Source organism: Thermobia domestica, chromosome 10, assembly GCF_964235325.1.
Source record: "Thermobia domestica chromosome 10, izTheDome1.hap1.1, whole genome shotgun sequence".
NCBI classification, from domain to species: Eukaryota; Metazoa; Arthropoda; class Insecta; order Zygentoma; family Lepismatidae; genus Thermobia; species Thermobia domestica.
In genome coordinates this window covers 265,048,949-265,065,203 of record NC_137463.1, presented here as the reverse complement: position 1 = coordinate 265,065,203, position 16,255 = coordinate 265,048,949, and the positions used below count along the sequence as shown (strand labels likewise).

Sequence of the window (16,255 nt, the reverse complement as noted above, 5' to 3'; positions counted from 1 at the left end):
TCACTTAAACATATCTTAATTAATCTAATTAGCTTTCTCGGTATTCCAAGTTCTGTAAGAACGTTGTATAATGTTTCTCTCCTAACCGAGTCGTAAGCCTTTCTAAAATCAATAAATAGTTGATGTACCGGGGTATTGTATTCCCACTTCTTTTCGAGTATTTGGCGAATGGTAAATATTTGGTCGATAGTTGATCGATTTCGTCTAAATCCGCACTGATAATCTCCAATAATTTCATCTGCGTATGGGGTCAATCTTGCTAACAGAATATTTGAAAGGATTTTATAGGATGTTGACAGAAGAGAAATGCCTCGATAATTATTACAGTCAGTTTTGTCGCCTTTCTTGTGAATTGGAACAATGATTGATTCTTTCCACTCTTGTGGCAATTCTTCCTTGTTCCAGATAAGGAGAATGAGTTTGTGTATCTTGTTCTACAATTTTTCGCCTCCAGCTAAAATTAACTCAGCCGGAATTTCATCTACACCCGGAGATTTGTGTTTCTTCAATTTCTTTATAGCGGCTTCCACTTCTATTCGATTGGGTTCTGGAATATACGGTTCTGCGGTGTGTATCTCCTTTTCTCCACGCACATTAGTTTTTGGCTGCGTGTTCAGCAAATCGTCAAAGAAATCTTTCCATCTATTTAAGAGGCTATCCGTATCGGTGAGAACTGTTCCGTCAGATTTCTTTAATATATAAGCACGAGGTTGATAGCCTTTCTTAAATTCGCTGATCCCCTTATACATGTCCCGGATGTTTTTATTTTTACTATTATCTTCAAGTTCCTTAATTTTAGCTTTCAAAAAATCCCGTTTCTTTGTTCTAAAAGTTTTGGAAGTTTCCCGCCTGATATCTGCGAAATTTTGTGTAGTTGTTTCATTCGGATTTTGTAGCCACCGTAATTTTGCCTGTTTTCTCTTCTCTGCTAGTTTAATGCATTCTTGGTCGAACCATGGTTTGTTCTTACGTATTTCCGCGTGTCCCAATTTTTCTATTGCTGAACTTTTAATGCTATCTCTAATTTCAATCCAAGTATCCTCAACACTAGTGCACTCCGAGTCTTCTAAAACCGCGAATCTATTCGAAACTTCAATCTGGTATTCCTCTCTTACCTGGCACTCTTCTAATTTCTTTAAATTAAATCTCTCCGTTTTCGTACATTGAATATTACCTTTATTCAACGATAACCTCTCTCGTATTATCGCTGCTACCAGGTAGTGGTCAGTGTCACAATCAGCCCCTCTAAACGATCGGACATCAATTATGCTAGATTGCCTTCTTCTATCTACTAAAACGTGATCAATTTGATTATGCGTTTTTCCGTCTGGTGATGTCCAAGTGTATTTATGAACGTCGCGATGTGGGAATTTCGTACTCTTCACGATTAGGTTTTTGGATGTTGCAAAGTTCACGAGTCTAACACCGTTGTCATTACTTTCCTTATGCAAACTTTCGTTCCCTGTAATCGGTTTGAAAATATCCTCTCGTCCTACCTTCGCATTGAAATCTCCTAATAGAATCTTCATATGGTATCGCGGGAGTTGGTCAAATATCCGTTCCACTTTTTCGTAAAAACTATCTTTTATATCGTCCCCCGTATATATATATATATATATATATATATATATATATATATATATATATATATATATATATATATATATATATAAACAAATTTCAAGAAGATTGGATGAATTTAGAGGTTGCACACTTTGATCAATTTTGTAAAACTAGACAAAAATACGATTTTTCAATGTTACTTTTATGTTTAAAACTAGATATCCCAAAAAATAATACTAAAACTGGACGCTGAGATTAATAGGTAGTATGATAGGCAAAACGTGTATTATATTAATCTACGTTGAATGATGCAATCTCTTGTTTTCTTCGCTTGTTGAGGACTTTTTTTTGTGACGCTCGACTATTGTCAACAAGAACTTTTGTTGTTCGTACCTGACTTTAAACTTTTAATACTTTTAATCAGAGCAATTCCTCTTTCGCTGTTACACTTAATTAAAATTTATTTTTATTTTACTTTTAACTGACCAAAAATTCCCTATACACCTCGATATTCACTTATATTACACATATATTTATTAAAAATAGCCTTTATTTAGGCATATTATTATATTTTATTTTGATAACCATTAACCAAAAACAAGGCTACATGAGAGAAAGTAAGACATTGCATAATTCCAAAAATTGTTAGGCCAGCTATACACTGAGATAAACCTGGGAAATATCTTACGATTTATCTTACTAAAAATGTTACGACATATGTCGTAGGAAATCCTACCCTTCTGTGCCATCCATGTAAAGATTTTTCCTGTTTCACGTCCTCTGAAGAGGTACCACGTCTCATAATGCATACTCGACCAGCAATGTTTTACAGTGCCTTTTGTCTTACATGTTTGTTGTAATATAGCGTTAACTTTATATTATATAAAAAATGTATGCTCCTCGTATACACTAATAAATGCGCAAATAGCATCTTTGCTGGCGGGGAGAAAACAAATTTGTTTTCACTTTTTGCCACCTGATGTCGCTTAAATCGAAATCTTACGAATTTTCTTTCCGAAATAGTGTTTGCTCGAAACAAGAGAGATATCTCATAGGATCTTTCAGAGCATAGGAAATGACATGCGATCTGATGATATAGACTTGAGATTTTGACACTAGGAAAAACCGTAAGACATTTTCTCAGATTTATCTCCTAGTGTATAGCTGGCCTCAGACGTGAAAATTAGTTATACAAGTAAACCTGAATAACATAACAATCTCTTTTTGTTTACTGGTTAAGGAAAACTGATCAATAATGTCCTCATATGATAATTCGTTCAAAAGTTCAGTCTTGCTACTTAAAATTAGTAAGTTATTTTACCAAGTGCCCCCCATCCTTGTTCTGAGGCGATGTTTTACAGTTTAGGTTCTCTTAGCTAAGCAGCTTGTTACAGAGAGTGAAAGCAGAATTCTGTAGAGCCCATTTAAGTTTGCAACTCCCGAGAGCTGCTGTAAACACCTGTATGGCTTAATAAAACTTCGTTTAATTCAGAGCTTCACAGTTGCTTCCATGCTGTCTTACTCTTAATCATCAATTTCTTCTCCATCTAAAGCTTCTTCCAGACCATCTTCTGAGTGGTTCTTATATTGCTTGAAAATCTTATACTATTTTGGTTTGGGTAACAAATCACTAATGCCTGTGTTGTGGTGTGAGGCCTTGTATACGGATGAACAGTTTTCTAGCTCGGCTACTGTTGCTTCACTATCAAAATGGTAAAAGTCACACAACTCTTGTATCATATTTGACCGGAGGCTTTCATTCAGTTTAAGTCCATCATGGAAAAAGAAAGCCATTTGGGTCATTAAGGTCAAGGATTGGTTTCAAAACCTATTTGGTAATTAAGCAGTCAGTGAGTCAAGGTACTTAAAGTAAATGCCAACTTTAATTTTTGTTAAAGATTCAGTTATTACTTCATCAACTGCCAGCTCGTCCATAAACCTTTTCCTCTATCTCTGAACATATGTTATTCCACGATTCATCATTTCTTAGTTAACTAACCTTCTTTTTCTATCAATCACTGAATAAACTAATCCATAATAAACTGTTGTGCCTTGAAGAGACGGTTAAGAACTTTAAATGTCTTATTAGCGACATGCATTACAGCAACTACTTCACAATCAGTTAATTGTTTAAGCAATTTAAGCAAACCTTTACATGTATCACCACACGAATATTTTTGTCTGTACTCAATTCATAAAATGGTTGGTGGGTGTGGGGAGAAGGGGAAACAGAAAGGTATAATAATGTAGTAATTGACTAAGTAACTAGTTTTTACGTTTATTCGTCCCTGCGTGAAATGAGGTAATTTTAATTATTTTACATTAAAAATCCCCCCAAGAATTTTAATGACGCCATTGGAGTCATGTTCCCCCCCTTGTCGGCACCCCTGTTTACCATCAATTCATCCTCTGGCTGGCGATGTTTCTTGTTTGCCTCAGACATTGGTCAATCATTTAAAAAAACTATTCTTACGGTTAGTGAAATTCACTATCTCTGCTTGTGTCTTTCTTTTTCCCATTGGGAAAAATCTGTATGTGCGTCCCTGTTACAAAGAGTGATACAGTAATCATTAGGGGTACTGCTAGACTATATGACGGTAAGGTTTCCTTCAAGCAAACGCTCAGAGAGATATCTAGAACTATTTATTACATTCCTGTGATGCAAAAACTTTTACCAACATATTTTACTATAGCCCTCAACCAGGGACAAAAGTTTGGTGGCGGGGCATAAATATGCTAGAGGGGCCAAAGTCGTAATAATTCTAAATCTTTCTATATCAATAGTTACTCATATCTGATATCCGTAATTTTCATTCTACCCCTTCACCCTAGATTCCTAATTTTATTTTCACATAATCTTTTTAACCAGAAGGGAAAATTATCTAACCTCTACGATTACAAATTTACTGGTACCGTGGACGTGCGTAAGTTACGGTTAGGTTAAGTTGAGTTAAATTGTGTTTTGAAGTCAAGCGTGTAAAAAAAAAAAAAAAAAAAAAAAAAAAAAAAAAAAAAAAAAAAAAACTGTGGGGAAACTACTTTTGTGTAAATTAAATTCATACAAATATTTTCAAAACGATAAAAAAAAAGAACAAAACCGTTCTCTCTATTTGCAGATATCCAGACATTTGCAAATTAACTGATACTGGAAACCTTAATAAATGTTTGTATTAAAGAACACATAATGATGCATTGTGATTTGAAGGGGCTAAATTTCTTTTAGGGGGGACCAGGCCACCCTAATCCCTCTCTAGTTGCGTACCTGAGCTACCACCAGCAGTGCATGAAGAAAGCGAGAGATATAGCATACCGCACTTCTATGTTGTGTCACGAACATGGTATAAATTTTGATGGATGAAGGAAAATACATAACTTTGCTTTCCAGAATTAAGATACCAACTTAAAAGAGAAAATTTATTGTTTTGATTGTAAGATATATATATATTTTTTTTTGTAAGTATACATTTCACCTACCAAGAGATGTGTACTTCATTTTAGCTATACTTTTAGTTTCTCTTTCACATTAAAAAAAATATATATATATTCCAAGAATTTTTGCTGCAAATGGCTACACAACTAAAAGAAATATATACTAAGCATTCTTACATCGGTCCTAAGCAGTGTTGCCACACTTGGTACAATTGTACCAAATTCAGCCCTTTTTGTCATTCATCGGCCCGTTGGTACCACGCTGGCATTTTCAGCCCCTTTTGCAAAAAAGTTGGTACAATTCTACCCAATTCAGCCCCATTTAATAAATACTTTTAAAAGTGTCAGTAAGACTTTTCTTACAACTCACGTTACTCATACTGTGTGTTGGACTCTTAAGAAAATCCTGTTGAACATTCATTCTGGGGCATTACAACTGCAAACGCTACGAACTTTGTGTGGATAATCCGTAATTCGAACTACAAGAAACAAATTACGCTAGATGGCGTATCCGCGCTGCACATGAAGGAGACGAGGAAGAAGCAGTGTGGTGGAAATTTTCATTTGAAATCTTGAAAACAAAAAGTAGCACAATATGCTTCTTACAGTTATTATCCTCCTTCGCTCGTGAAATAAGCGAGAATAAAATGCAATAATTTATATTTTAATATTTTATTATAACGTACTGTTTACTCAGGAACTGAGAGATGATTGATTTGTTCCTCATTTTATAGGCCTATATTTTTTCATATATGGCCACAATGGCGTTTTGATTTATTGGTCACCTTGAAATAGACGCGCGTTTGGTTTCCTTACGATACATACCGATGATGATTTGATAACTGTTTTCCTTTTTAATTTGCGGCCTCTGTTATATTCTCTTCGTGCGAGAAAAGTTTCATCTACTTCCACGGTTGTTCGGGGTCCTCCTATTTGGATGTTTTTAAAAAGTAATTTTTAAAAGAGCACTATCTTGATTTGGACTCAGAAGACGGGGGGGGGGGGGGGCGGAATTTTTAGAACATGTTATAGAGCGTCTTTTAGTTTCATGTTACAGAGCCATGTATTACACTGGTATAAAATAATGCATTCAGCCCTTTTTGTTTCAATTTGGTACTATTTTTCAGCCCACTCCAGAGCCAGGACTGTGGCAACACTGGTCCTAAGAAATAATTTTGTAGTCATAGGCTCTTAGTTTTTTATTATTGGTTTAACCGATTTCGTTTCTCAAACTAAGGTCAGACAGAATATTTTCCTTAATCTCACCTATTAGATTGTTTGGATTAAGATACAAAATTGCAATAAATGTTTACCATTTGTTACAGATTTCGGGTCATCCAAGGAACAATCTTATGACGGAATCTTCTTATTTGTACGTAGAACGGCTAGAACAGCCAGCGAACAGCAGCAATTGGACTGTAGTAGCAACTGACGCTAATTGGGAGACCAAGTAAGTCTTTTCACTACAGCCATTTTTTTTTTTCAGTTACTTTCAGTGGCGCCTCTAGATGGTAAAAGCTTGGGAGGCCAGCCAGAACTCAAACTATGATAGGAATATCATGAGTTTATAGTAAGCTTCAAAAATATATTGTGGTGGACAAACACCGTATGCCTGGGTTCTCCCGTTTCCTCCCACTTTCTTCGTTTTACCATTTCATTCATTACTCATCATCGTCTCCTTTTGCCTAACCGGCATAATCGTGGGACGTAAAACTCAAAGATTTCATTTCATTTCATTTCAAAAATATATAAATAATAGCTTAAATTATTTTTATCACTCAAACTGGGGGCCTAGGGCCCCCAGCCCCAGGCTAGATCCGTCACTAGTTACTTTCTTAAATTGTAGGTTGCCAAGAGAGTCTATACTTAAGAGTATTTGCCAAGAAAAGCCGTAAAATTTGCTTCACTGTACCTATTATAATAGAATAAAATGGACTTAAGTTAAAAAAAAATTAATGATACTCATATTGGAGAGAAGATATAAATTCTATTATTAACATGTACGTGCGTGTATTTATTAAATTACATGACTGATATTTCCACTTCACGTTTGAAGCTAAAGTATTTTCCAGCAGTGAATTAACTAAGTACAAGGTCACCCGAAAGTAACGCAAAATTCACTGTAGCTTGACGATAATGCTAAGCGCCAGAGTAATTACATTTTGTAGGTGAAAGAATTGGCCCTTTGGGTGTCTGGAAATTTCACTCAATATATGATTCATTTGTTTTCCTACAGTGCAGCTCTACCTTGGTTTTCATGACACGAATCCACGTTCGTAAAACTCTTTGAGATTGGTCATTACACAAGTGTTTCACACACACAATGAGCTCATTGCCATCTCGAAACTGTTTCCGATACAGATCAGTCCTGAGTCGTCCAAACAGATACAAATGATATGATGCTAGGTCGGGACTGTATGGAAGTTGTGGACAATTTCCTGTCTATATTTGAACTGTCATGTGTAGAGCATGTAGTCTTACGTTATTGTAATTGAACTTGATGTTCCTTTCATCGCGTAATTCTTGCCTTTTCGTTTCTAACGTTGCTGGATGAGCAATACCCTTGTTTTATAATGGGCATTTTACGTTCAAGAAAGTTTAAGTAAGTCGTTATCTTACGATACCTAAAGAATGTCACCGTCACTTTGTTGTGTGATGTTACAAATCGCATCTTCTTTTGACTTGGCCGTGATTCTCAATTGCCTCCATTCCGTCGACTTTCTTTTGCTGTCTGTCGAAATGAAACAGACATTCTTTATCGACACGTGATGACTTCATAAAAACGTTCTGGACAATCCCTAGAGAAACTTTGGAGATCATCAAATACGTTCTTCCTGATTTGCGTTATCGTTCTTGTCAAAAACCGTAAAACTCAGCGAGCAGATTTCCTCGATTCCAATTGTTGAATTAACGTTATAACAGATCTATGAGTAATTCACAGTGGCGTATTTAGGGGAGGGGCCTTCCGGGCTTAAGCCCCCCACCCCGGAAATTTTATTTACTATATTAAAGTAAATGAAATATCTTGCAGAATTTTCACATTTAAAGGAATAAAGTTAGCAAAGCCCCGCCCTGAAACAAAGTCGTAAATACGCCACTGGTAATTCGTGTATGATTGATTTCGAGTATGATTTCTTTCTTGGCAACGAGCACAGAGAAAACCTGGACTGTGAGCTTGGTGCTGTGGTAATAGATCAATAATGGCAACAATATTGCTCTAAGAGATAGATTTTGACAACACAAAGTTTTAGTTAATTTCTGTTTAGTTTCATTACGGGTTTCTGGTTTACTGTTGCATTGCCCCATTTGTAAGTTTTATTACTCTTTGAATCGCATAGTTTATTTAGAATCCCCCCTTTGGTCTTGAATGGATCTATTATTAAGTTTATTTAGCAGCTATCTTTGGGCACATTGTTTCATCCTTCCAGTTACTAACCTTATTTCTGTGGACAAAGTGTGTGCTCTATTGCTTGCGATTTCAAGTTTTGTTTAAATTTGAAAGTTCATTAATCAGTTGTTCTATTGTAACCAGGGTTAAATGTCAAGTTCATGTAGTTTACTGCCCGGAAGCGTAATTTTCTCATTAGATTATTTCTGTGAAAAGTCACAATTGTGTATGTGTGTAAATGTACTGAAACAAAACGCATGGTACATATATTGTACGAAAATGAAATTTTAGATCTCGAATAAATGTTAAAACTGCTTGGTAATCATTCATCACACGCAAACTATTTAATGCAGAGAAATAACTTTTCTATAATTAAGGCCAGGTTTATATACAGGGCTATTACAAATGATTGACCCGATTTCATAAATTATTGTAGCTTTATTATTGGATGTTTTGTTACAAAATTTTGGAGACGTATTGAAAACTAAATTTTTGTTTGTGTTTCGGGCTCACTTCAAATTCCTGCCACGAGAGTGCAGCAGTGAGCATTTATTTAGGATGGCGACAAGCGCAGAGAAAGCTTGTTGGAAAGCACTGTTGATGCGAGCTCTGAGTTCTGTTATGTTTGTTGGTAGAGGAAGCGTAAACACTGTCTATCACGTAACCCCACACAGAAAAATCGTATGAGGTTATATCCCGAGAGCGTGCAGGCCATGACAGAAATTGTTGATGATTCTCACCTCGATAGATACATCAGCTTTTCAATTTCCTGTTAAGGAATTTGCGAACACCGAGATAAAAATGAGGCATCCTGAAGCTGTAAACTGTGCGGACCATCGCCAAATGGACTTGGCAGTTGGTGGATATTTGTTGAACTTCGTTTGGAACTGTCGTTGCACTGGTAGGACAAACTGATGTGAACAAAACTTGAGCACAACATAAGTTTTCTCTGCGCCTGTCACCATCTTTAATAAATGCTGACTGCTGCACTGTCGTGGCAGAAATCAGACGTGAACCTTCATCACAAGAAAACATTTTGAGTTTTTCAATTTGTCTGCAAAGTTTTGTGACAATATGTTCCATATTAAAACTACAGGGAATTTATAAAATCTGGTCAATCATTTGTAATAATCCTGTATATCGATTATTTAAAAGAATCTATTCCAAGAGAGAAAAGAGATTAAATTTTATTCTTGGCACTTTAGACAACCTGGTCTGATTGTCACGAAATTTGGCATGTAAAGAACTTTTTGTTACAAGTTACAATGGATATGAACATTGCAATAACTAAATAAAATCGAAGAGCCTGAGAAGAAGTAAAATGTATTTTCAGAAGATTTATTTGTCCAGGATTCACGCAATGATTTTTACGAGTATCGAGATGATTTATTGTGGTAGCCAGTCGTATTATTTGGTTTATTTACATCATGTTGAAGTTTTGAAAATTCGATCCTAAAGAGGAAGAGGAAGAAGATTGACATATTACAAAGAAAGAAAAATTGTTGTTGTAAATTGTATCAGCACTGGAAATATACTTTGTAGATTGCGATGGCTGTCACCACTAATTATTGACAGGAGCGTCATTCCAGACTTCGCTTGAGGGGGGGCAAGAGCACCACCGACATAAGGTTTTCACGTTTCGTATTAGTAAATTAGTAGACAATGCATTAAATTATATGCATTTCTCAAACTCTTGGGGGGCAATTGCCCTCTCCTGCCCCCCTAAATGACGCCTCTGATTATTGAACTAATATAATTGTAAATTTGTTGTGTTTTTTTGAATTATTAACTATTGCAATTTATAGAGTAAAGTTACATGTAATGCTACACATCCTCTCTTGGTTGACAGAAAGTTCAGTGAAAAATGTAAGTTGCTCGACTTCAAAGTTAGTTTACGGAACTCTTGATTTATATGCGTAACTTGAGCATAGTGAGTGCATATTTACATTTATCTGTATCGTCATGCTGGAAAATCAAGACACTTGGTATTTATTTATTTCAGATTTATTTGGGACCGGACATCCCTTCTTCTTGGTTACAGCGAAGTTGAAATCCAGTGGGAGATTCCTGCAGATGTTGAACCAGGTAGCTACAGGATTCGACATGTGGGGTACTACAGGTTTATACTAGGTGGCACCTACCCTTACGAAGGCATCTCTAATACGTTTGAGGTAAGCATAACAGGTGCTGGTTGCTGAGATTTGAACGCACTTATATACAAAACACATGTCAGAAACAAATCTAACTTTTATTACAATAAACATTGCTCACTTGTATACGAGGATAGATGAGGAACAAAATTTCCAATATTGAATGTTTTCATTAAAGAAACTATGGTTCCGTTATGGAATAAAATACTTATTCACTTTCACTCCAAATTTACAATTATGTGAGAGTGCTTCTTGCGACATGAAGTCAAAACCAAAATACTTAGGTTGTACTGTGATCTCTAGTAAAACTCAGGTTGTTTCAAATTAGTCGCAACCACCTTGCAATAAGTCACCAACTTGCAAATATACATCGGTCCTGGCAAATGCAACCTCGAAATTGGTCACAGCCCTATTGACACTGGTTTACCATTTTTTGAGAGATCAGTACTGTGACGTTCAACCAGTGTCGTAAAAACATTTGTCGAGCTAATTGAAAAAAAAATGCATTTTCGAACCAGGAAACAACCCCATGCCATAAGCGTCGGTGAATCACAGCTAGATCTCAACAAAAATTGGCGGCCCCGCAGCGACGATCTGTGGTTGCTCCACTTCCCTTTAGAAATTGATACCACCAGTGGCAGAGACGCGACGAGAAGCCCAATATTACTCCCCTAAAAGATGTTAAATCGCCTATATGCGTGATTTGTTTACATTAAGATGAGTCTAAAAAGCACTATAAGAAAAGTACCACTTGATGGGTGCGAATCACCAATCTTATGATTACTAAGCGCGTGTTCTTCCGACTTCGCCACAGAGGCGATGAAAAAACCCTCACTTCTAGAGAGATAAATCGTTGAGGTCTTTGTAATTTGGCCAATCAGAGTACTCCTTTAACCGTGTATATTCGACGATAACCGTTTGGGGTCGGATCAAATGCGTTCGCCATGTAATTTTATGACAAAATGATAAGCGTCTATTTACTTTATTTCATAGTTCTCCCGTATTTACTTTCTAATGATCGGCGAGAGTTACCATCTAAATTCATGCAATTTTACGCACTCTTCTCAAGATTTTTCACTTCATGATGTAGAGGCAGGGGTTACTCTTGACTCCCGGATCTCACTTTAGGAACAACTAGTCAGGAAAAAAATATGTAATAACCGCACCCACACGACTGGCGATAGTTCATGTTGGTCCCTTCGCGATTCTCCGCGACAAATCGAAGGAGCGCGAACCAAAGTGAAGTCCTCACTGTTACGCAGTGGGAACTTCAACACCCCGACTCTAGATATCTGTTTCGACTCAACGAAATTCTACCGCCAGTGGCACGCCAGCGGTAATCTTTCGACGCGTCGCTATATCGACGACCGACATTTACCGGCAAATGGGCCACTAGATGTTGGCGACGTTTACGGCATGGGGAAGGGACTACTGCTAACCGTACATCTATTATTTTCAAATAGCCAGTTGATTGATTCAGCTGTTCGGGATTTCAATCTATGGAGTTGTTTCCTTCGTGAAAGCGTCTAGCACTATGTACACTTCATTTTGAATCATCTAAATCTGTCAAACCAACGGCCTTTGAGTTTCATATTCAGTGTACGGATCATTGAAGTTGGCGGGGAACAGGTTAATTAAGCAAGGTAGATGTGGGATTCTTATTTCTTAAAGTCAAAATTTTCCCTCATAATTCGTTTCATAATCGTAACACAACACACAGTAATTTTACACGTTCACGTCATGCTTGAAATATTGAACACTGACTTCCAACACAAGTTATATGGATTATCAAATGAAATAGTCTCCGTAGGCGCTGCTGCAGCTTCGGCACCAGTCAACTTCGGTTGAAAGCTATAATGTGACGTAGCCATTATAAACTAATATCAACATCTTCAATGTGTACAATGGTGTATCTCTGGGGTGGCCAACACTTGAGCCGCGATATACTAGTCGTGAGAGGTGGCTCGTGGTGCTATCTGCCATACTGTCTGTGTCTATCACCATTTCTGGTTTGTGATTCCCCTCTAGTGGACTAGTGAACAGATAAGTAAGCCGCCAGTGATTTCTCAGATGAAAAGTGGCTCTCAAATCTGAAAAAGGTTGACATTGATGCGTCTATTGTATGCTGCAGCGAGTTTTATCATCTGAGAAGCAGCATTATAAAAGTGAATCAACATATTTTGTCTTCTGGTAAATCAAACAAAATTCTCCCGTTAGTCCCAGTTAAAATTACATATTGAATTGTTCACAGGAGAAAAACTAAAATGTAATTAAATAATTGCCTTCATTAGAAACATTTTCATGTATAGCTATCGAAGTGGAATCAAGTATTCTTTACATTACTTTCACAGTTAGCCGCTATTTCGGCGTATGACTTGCCGCTCAGTTGGCCTGCACTTGCTGATTTGATTTTGAGTGTAGCGTTCCGTTTAGCAGCGAGGCTATATGAGACGTGGACCTACAACCGCATGAGCTTCCGTCGGGAATCGAACCTGGATATCTCGCGCCAAGGTACGTACTCTAACCGCTTGGCAACGAGGGAGCTGGGCCGGCACTTATGTAACGCACTGAAGATGTAGTGTAATAGTTGTTTGAACATCTTGAGTTTCCGACAAAAATAAGCTTCATCCAAACCATTGACGATAATGAGTGCTACATTAAAAATATACGGAATAAGAAAACGTGCGCCGTACTTTATAAGATATTTTAGTGTTTTACATGTTTGTGAACTCCAGTGAATCGTAACGTATTTCAGTTACAAAGGGGACTTTACTTTGTATTTTAAAGTTGCAACTACAGCAGAAGTAAAGTGATGGACATAAATTTTAACACTATTTTATTGTACTGGTGTATGATGAGCACACTAGAATCAATCATAAGAGAATGAAATAAATGCCTGTATATTTATAAATACGTTGTATAACGTAGCCTGTTCCATTAACTGTTTGATCCAACGTCACTCACTGAAGGTGTTCAATTACACCCTAACATTTATTAATCTGAAATGAGACAGAATTATCCTTGAGAAATTTTGGTTAGAGATGTAAAATCGAGAAAAACAACTATCATCATCAAAATATTAAACCAGTTCAGAATGCTCCAAGAGCATTGTCAAACGGATTTAGAAAAGAATGGAGAGATGGGGCGTGAAGGATAACTGTGATTGTTTCTACATGTAAATCTTTTTATCCACACTTTCTTCTGCTTCTCGCAAAATATCATCTGTCTATGACCTACGGTTCCCGAGATATGACTTCTTAAATCTCCCGAAATTCGAACTTTTTTCGCCAACATCTTGGGAACGGTGTCCAATTGGCCAGTAGCCACTGGTTACTACTTGGTACCAAAATGTTCACCATCCTCTTAGATATTGATAAACACCAATATGATCTTTTTGAATTACGGTTCCCGAGATATGTCTCCATAAATCTCCGGAAATCGGAACTATTTTTGGCCAATATCTCGGAAATGGTAAGTCAGAGAGATGATATTGGTGTTAGTCAATACCTAAGATGATGTTAAACATTTTGGTACCGATATTAACCGCCACCGATTACCATTTCGTACCAAAATGTTCACCATGCTCTTAGGTATTGATCAACACCAATATTGTCTTGTCTCCCTGTAACTTATTGTTCCCGAGATTGGCTCCATAAATCTCCGGAAATCGGACATTTTTTTGGCGAATATCTTGGGGACAAGAGTGACGCAAAATATTCCATCACTTTTCAGATTTGTTTTGATACTATATCGAATGGAGGGCTCGAAATGGAAACAAATCGCAAATTACACCACACACACACAGAGACAGACAGAATTCAGTAACGAAATTTTTAAGTTTGTTGAAAATAATACACTTACTAATTCGTATATGAACGCTCTAAACTACATTGAACTTTGACAATAGCTTAGATAAGAAAAAAAAAAAAACATTTATCTAAATTCTTTAAATTGAAAATATAACGCTGAACTCAAACATCAAACATAACATGAACAGTTATGACCAGGATATAATATACCAATAAATAAAACATCACATTAGAATTCTAACACTCCTAAATCTTCATAGTTTGGCATATTTATGTTTTAAGTCTGTTTTATGTTCCCTCGTAGAGAGAAATTGAACTAATTTTAATTCTATTCACAGGTCAAAAAAGCGAGTAGGAAGGGCCTAGGGCGAAAAAACGGTGGTAACAGAAAATCCCGAAGCAAGAACAGGAACCGGCCACGAAGAATGTAAATCTTTAATTCACAAAGAAAGACAAAAATATCTTTGTTGAATATGACAGCTAGTCCATTTTGTCCAAAGACTAAGTGTTGCTATGTAAAATAATAAAACAAAGACAAACTATATTCTTTGTTTAGACGTAAGTAAAATGTGCCTTAATTATATTGTAATTTAGAACAGTGTTGTTGATTGTTTTTACAATAAAAAACTTCAATTATTGGTGCTATTAAGTTTCGTTCGTTTTATTAGTTGATGTTCAAACATAGTAATAAAGCATTCTTATTTCTTGTACTTTTAAGGTTTGTATTTTTGATGATCTTACCGAATGTTCACTGTTTGAAATAAATATAATACAAAGTACAACAGCTACTTTACTGAGAATACAGATTAAAATAACTTTTATAGATTTTGTGAAGTTAACACATTGGTGAACATGAAATGTATTATTGCAATATTGTCAATTTTTGGCGTTTCATCTGTGCGTTATTTTGTTTTGTTTACAGTCCACTAACATTTTGATAAAATGAATGGTTTTCGTCGTCGAAGCCGTTAAAACTAATTCAAACAATATAATTGAGTGGCTCTGGGAAACACAATGGTATGGAATATTTTCTAACTTTTAAGTAAACTGGAAACAAATGTTTAATATTCCCATGCAATTCAATATAATGGCGAATACCAAACAGATTTTTCCTACCATGTATAGGTAGATTTCCGAAATTAAATTACCTACATATTGTTTCGTGGTTTAATCTCAACTCAATTTCACCGGAACTAGCATTATGTCCCCGAGCCGCCTAATTATTGTCAGTAACAAAGAAGTACAAAAATGTGTTACATATCGACGAAATACGAAATCGTATAAACTATGCACAATGTATTACATGACAGACTCCCTGGAAGGGAATGGAATGTAAACTTGAATATGCATACGTAGAGCAAGCAGGTAGTATGTTCAAACCAAGTACAAGAGATATACATACGCCTAAAACACACAAAAAAATGTGATTAACGTGACACGGAGGACCATAGACCTTCGGTAATATAAAAGAAAAAATATGAATTTTTACAAATTATTGGTAGAAGAAGCACTCGAAACAGTCAAATATTAGAATAATGAACAGAAAAGGATGAAACAAGATATCAGTAGGGATACCACTCTTTTTTAAAAAGAAAAAATGCTATTGTCATAGCTGTTTCTGTCAATTGGTACTGTAGTGTTTTGTTATTGTTAAGAGTTACGTTCTCTGAATAAATTAACATTAACAGCTCCAACAAGGAAACACAATTTCTCAAAACGTCACCAAAATCTATACAAAAGTAAATAAAACATTAAAAAAATCAATCACGTCAAGAACACTACTACATAATAATTCTACAGTCTTAAAACAGTAATGAAATGTTTGTGTAGTGCAATTGACCAGTAGAAGTTTATTCCAATTCCATGCTTGTACTTTTACCAATTCAACTCCAAAGCAGATTCGTTCGAACGTAGCA

At 36.1% G+C, this 16,255-nt stretch overlaps 1 protein-coding gene across 2 annotated transcripts in view; it reads left to right on the top strand.

The window, feature by feature from the left end:
* CDase (neutral ceramidase) overlaps positions 1 to 15,923 on the top strand; it is a 324,432-nt gene extending 308,509 nt beyond the window's left edge. For both annotated transcript variants that reach the window (XM_081729519.1, XM_081729520.1), the window contains exons 13-15: positions 6,318 to 6,442; positions 10,383 to 10,551; positions 14,678 to 15,923. In XM_081729519.1, the coding sequence (XP_081585645.1) occupies positions 6,318 to 6,442; positions 10,383 to 10,551; positions 14,678 to 14,770 (387 nt within the window). In that variant the 3' untranslated portion in view covers positions 14,771 to 15,923. The remainder of the gene's footprint in view (positions 1 to 6,317; positions 6,443 to 10,382; positions 10,552 to 14,677) is intronic.
* The last annotated feature ends 332 nt before the right edge of the window (positions 15,924 to 16,255 follow it).